Raw genomic sequence first — 4,742 nt, forward strand, 5'->3', positions numbered from 1 at the left:
ATCATCCTTTGATAGAGATCTGAAATCCCACCTGGTATATGAAATTAAATGTAATGGATGCGGATCCATCTATGTTGGGCAAACAAGCCGGCATGTTACCACAAGGATAACAGAACATCAAAAGAAGGATTCACAGGTGGGTCAACATCTAGTTGAATGTCGTGGCGCCACGAATGACATTGAATGGAGAATTCTGGACGCCTGTCGGTCAGTAGAAAAACTAATGATCATCGAAGCTATATATATCAGCAAGCTGAAGCCGGCACTAAACACACGCGACGAATATAGGGGGAGGGAACTCACGCTAAAATATTAGTTCAAATCATAATTTTGACTAAATGAGAATGCATAGGGCAAAAAACATTTTGTGCATGACAAAACGAAATTTGCAAAACCTCCACAAGAGGGATACTTATGGTTAGGGCAAATTCGGAATAACCCTAAAAATACAAGAACATGGACAAAATCGAAAAATCCGGAATAGGAATGTTTTTAAGTAAATTGATAACAGATGTAAATATGTGTTGTAAATAGGCTAAATATTGTATATAAGGAAAAATTTTCGATTGAATTTTTTAGAATGTTTCCTAGAATTGTTTTAATTGTCATCTCAGACAAATGTAAATACATATTCATTTTATCTTTTAACAATTTGTAAAACAGTTTTAACCTGACGATGAACGTAAAGTTCGAAAACGTTTGTTTTAAGTATTGGAAGTAATTTTAATTTGACAAATTGGTTTCTTTTACATAACTCCGTACCCTGAAATCATCTTTCGATAGAGACCTGAAATCCCACGTGGTATATGAGATAAAATGTAATGGATGCGGATTCATCTATGTTGGGCAAACAAGGCGGCATGTTACCACTAGGATATCAGAACATCAAAAGCAGGATTAACTGGTCGGTCAACATCTGGTTGAATGTTGTGCCGCCAGGAATGACATTGAATGGAAAATTCTGGACGCCCGTCGGACAGTAGAACAGTTAATGACTATCGAAGCTATATACATCGGTAAGCTGAGGCAGGCAATAAACACACGTGATGATTATAGGGGGCGGGAACTCACGCTAATATATTAGTTCAAATCATAATTTTGACTTGCTAAGGAGACATTGGGCAAAAAACATTTTGTGAATGATAAAAAGATGGATACTTAGGGTTAGGGCAAATTTGGAATAACCCTAGAAATATAAAAATATGATCAAAATCCAAAAAAAAATCCGGAATAGGAATGTTTTTAAAGAAGTTGATAACAGATATAAATATGAGTGGTAAATAGGCTAAATATTGTATATAGGAAAAAATTGTTGATTTAGTTGTCTAGAATAGTTCCTAGAATTGTTTTAATGGTGGTTTCAGACAAATTTAAATATATATTCATTTTATCCCTTAACAATTTGTGAACAATTTGTAACAATTTGTGAAACAGTTTTAACCTGGCGATGAACGTAAAGTTCGAAAACGTTTGTTTTTAATATCGAAAGTAATTTTAATTTGACAAATTGGTTCCTTTTACATAATTTCACTAGACAAAGCTAGAAGCAGCTATTTGATTCAGCTTAGGTCAATGACCTTCGCTATATATCCATTGTGTTTACCTTCTGTTTGACGATGGTATGAGCAAGAGTAAATCTTTAATAATGTACTTTTGCTGATTTCGTCGCCAGCCTTCAGATTTTTAATTATGATTTGGAGCTTTTCCGTTTGTGCCCCCAGCTTATTAGTGGGTTCATATTATTTGCGCCCCCAGACGCAAGTGACATATGTTTACGTAATGGTTTACTGTGTAATGACACGTGCTTTGTAAGGGGGGGGGCACAAACAGAAAAGATCCTATGCTCTTATGAAGTAATTTTGAACGATAGAAAAGTTATTTGATGTTCTCGACCTGTTTTCCGATTTTGAAGTCACCACGGGTGCTGTCTTGTGAGTCGCATGTTTGACTGTAGCGTGTTTTGTGCCCAATCTCATTTAATTCAGTGTTTGCGCGCGAAATTGCTGCTCTAACTACTTTTCTTCCACCTTTTTGCCGCAAACGAGCTCGACTTTTAATTCTGTGGCTACATTTTAGTGTGACCATGTCGGACCGCGATGACTCACCATTAGTCAGTGATAGCTCAGAAGAAAGCGGACAATGTTATTGCAAAGGCGTGCGACAGCTCGGCTCAGTCGAACTACAGTGTATGTCATGTCTGAAATGGCATCATAGAGATTGCTTAAACTTAGCAGAGGCAGATACTGGTCCTCTCATACCATTCATGAACTCTTATGCTTTTCATTGCAAAGTATGCAGTCCTACCAAATGTGATGGTTTTCTCAAGAAACCAGCTACATTTATGCAGATGCTACAAAGCACTTTTGCTAACTTGATCCACCAAAACAAAGACACGGGGCTTACAGTTTTCTCCAAAGATAAGGACATAATTCCTTTTATCGAAGTTAATTGGGAAGCGCTGACTCTAGCATCTCGCAAGACAAAAAGCACATGGCATGCTACTGTAACAAAAACCTTGGGTCAAAATCCAGCTTTATTTTACCTTCATTCTACATCAGACGGAAGCAAAAATTCTTTCGGAATGCATGATACTGACGTGCGCAATATCTGTCCAAATTACGAATCAGCCAAACAGCAGAATTCTTGTCCAACTACCAATTCGAGTAACAGCACTTCAAAACAGGCAAAAAATCTTAAGAGAAAGGCGGGATCGAGTAATTCGTTTAGCACAGTTGCTGGGAATGATAACAAAAGGGTGAAAACTGAAGTGGTCTTGAAGCTTCCAGCGCACGGTCATCCGGCTGACCACCCGTTCAATAAAGACGAATGGTGTTACATCTTTGCGGAGAGTGACCCTTATGCGGAGAAAGAGGATGACGAAGAATACGACGCGTCAAAACTTATACCTCCTTATTCCTACCGAAAGGGCATTAGTAAAGGTGTGTTCTTGTCGATGCACGATCGAGCGCCCCAGCTAAAATTGGCTGATAATCGGCTAACTGTTAGCGGCGAAAAGGGCTACTGTTTGATCAAAGGATCTCATTCAGCGTATAAAGGGTGCTATTATTACGAAGTTGAGGTTGTAAGTATGCCAAATAACTCAGCATGCCGTATCGGTTGGTGCCAAGAATTTGCCAATAACCAGGCACCGCTGGGCTACGATTCATTTGGCTATTCATACCGTAGCAGAAAGGGAACGCGTTTTCATAAAAGTGTTGGAAAAAGCTACGGTCAAGGTTTTACGTCTGGTGACACCGTCGGAGTCATGATTGAGCTACCTGGCAACCAGTTGGTGCTGCCCGAATGCTATAAGGAAAGGCCTTTAATTAAATTTAAAAATTTTCTCTACTATGAAACAAAGCGGAATGCAAAAGAACAGGAGTCCAAGATGAAGACCTTAGATGGAAGCAAAGTAACATTCTTTAAAAATGGACAATGCCAAAGTACTGCATTCGAAAACATTTTTCGAGGTCACTATTTTCCAGCAGCATCTCTGTACAAAAACTGTAGTATAACTTTTAATTTTGGACCTACATTTAAGTATCCGCCGTCTTCAGAAAATTTCAATTATTTGCCTTTCAGTGAGCGATCGATTTCTGAAATGGGTGAACAACAAATGAGTGATCTTCTGTTTCTAATTGAAAATGACAGAGTCGCGTTTCAGTATTCAGATTTGTGATAATTTGAGTGAATTGTTATATAGCTTTTTAACTTGTCCTCTTTCTCGTTTCATAATTAAAATAGTCCGAATCATGGAGTTTTTAACCAGATGTTTGATAACCTCTTTAGACTGTTCAGTCTGTTTGGGGACCATGATTAAGCACGCCGCAAATAGAACTCTTCTATGACTTTGGAGTTTTTGATGGCTTTAGTGGACAACAGTGACAATACCTGGTCACATTTGCACATAATGTCACTTTTAGTAGTAGTAGTAGTAGTAGTAAAAGACTTAATTGCTTCATGAGGCATTATGTATCAAAGGAAATCAGAATAAACACCTAAAATGATAATTATCAAACTTTTCATTAACAAAAGCAAGTAAAAGAGTTTACTTTTAAAATTGGTTTGGACGAGCTTCGCAAGCGTTGATTGTATTGAATTTGAATGAGTTGCATCGCACTCAAATCATATTTGCCCGTCAAGATTCTATTCAGCATCGTAAGATCTTTGAATTGCAGCATGCAGCAAATCGGCAGTAATTTACACTTTAAAAGTCTGTCGCGATACGAGCTTCCTGAGCAAATCCACTTAGTACTTTTGATTTGAAAACTATCTAATTTTGTTAGTTCAGGAGGGAGACCAAATCTCAGATCCGTAAAGAAGAGTTGACAAAAGGAATGATTTGTACGTTGTTAACTTGGTCTGGAGAGGTAAGTCAAAAAGTAGATTTCTTTGACTGATGTCAGAAGAGAGAAACATAGGCCAAGTCTTCTCAATATATGGGCGTTCCATTTAAGGTTTTCGGAAACATAAATACCTAAATCTTTGACTGTGTTCACGGGATGAACTACTTCACCCCCAGTATTTAAATATCAGTGGTCATTGGTCTTTCCAACCAACAAAAACTTGAGTTTTGGAAACATTAAACATCATTGAGTTTCTCGTGGCCCAATTCAAATATGACTCCACGTCGTTTTGTAAAGTCTACAAATCATCATTCAATGCTTTCCCATCGTCAGCAAAGAGGTAAAAACTTGACACACCAGCAGAAGGTAGGTCAATAAAGAATACTAGAAAAAGCA

The 4,742-nt window shown here is 37.8% G+C and overlaps 1 protein-coding gene across 1 annotated transcript; it reads left to right on the plus strand.

The window, feature by feature from the left end:
* The first annotated feature begins 1,958 nt into the window (after nt 1-1,958).
* On the plus strand, nt 1,959-3,753 carry LOC142338445 (set1/Ash2 histone methyltransferase complex subunit ASH2-like). Its single transcript, XM_075388210.1, has one exon. It carries the CDS (start codon nt 2,084-2,086, stop codon nt 3,677-3,679), a length of 1,596 nt encoding a protein of 531 aa, XP_075244325.1. The 5' UTR covers nt 1,959-2,083; the 3' UTR covers nt 3,680-3,753.
* The last annotated feature ends 989 nt before the right edge of the window (nt 3,754-4,742 follow it).

Source organism: Convolutriloba macropyga, chromosome 4, assembly GCF_964194025.1.
Source record: "Convolutriloba macropyga chromosome 4, txConMacr16.3, whole genome shotgun sequence".
In the NCBI taxonomy this organism is placed as follows: domain Eukaryota; kingdom Metazoa; phylum Xenacoelomorpha; order Acoela; family Convolutidae; genus Convolutriloba; species Convolutriloba macropyga.

Bases quoted from the DNA above. Each gene is read 5' to 3' on its own strand.
- LOC142338445 (XM_075388210.1), top strand. From the start codon at position 2,084: ATGTCGGACCGCGATGACTCACCATTAGTCAGTGATAGCTCAGAAGAA.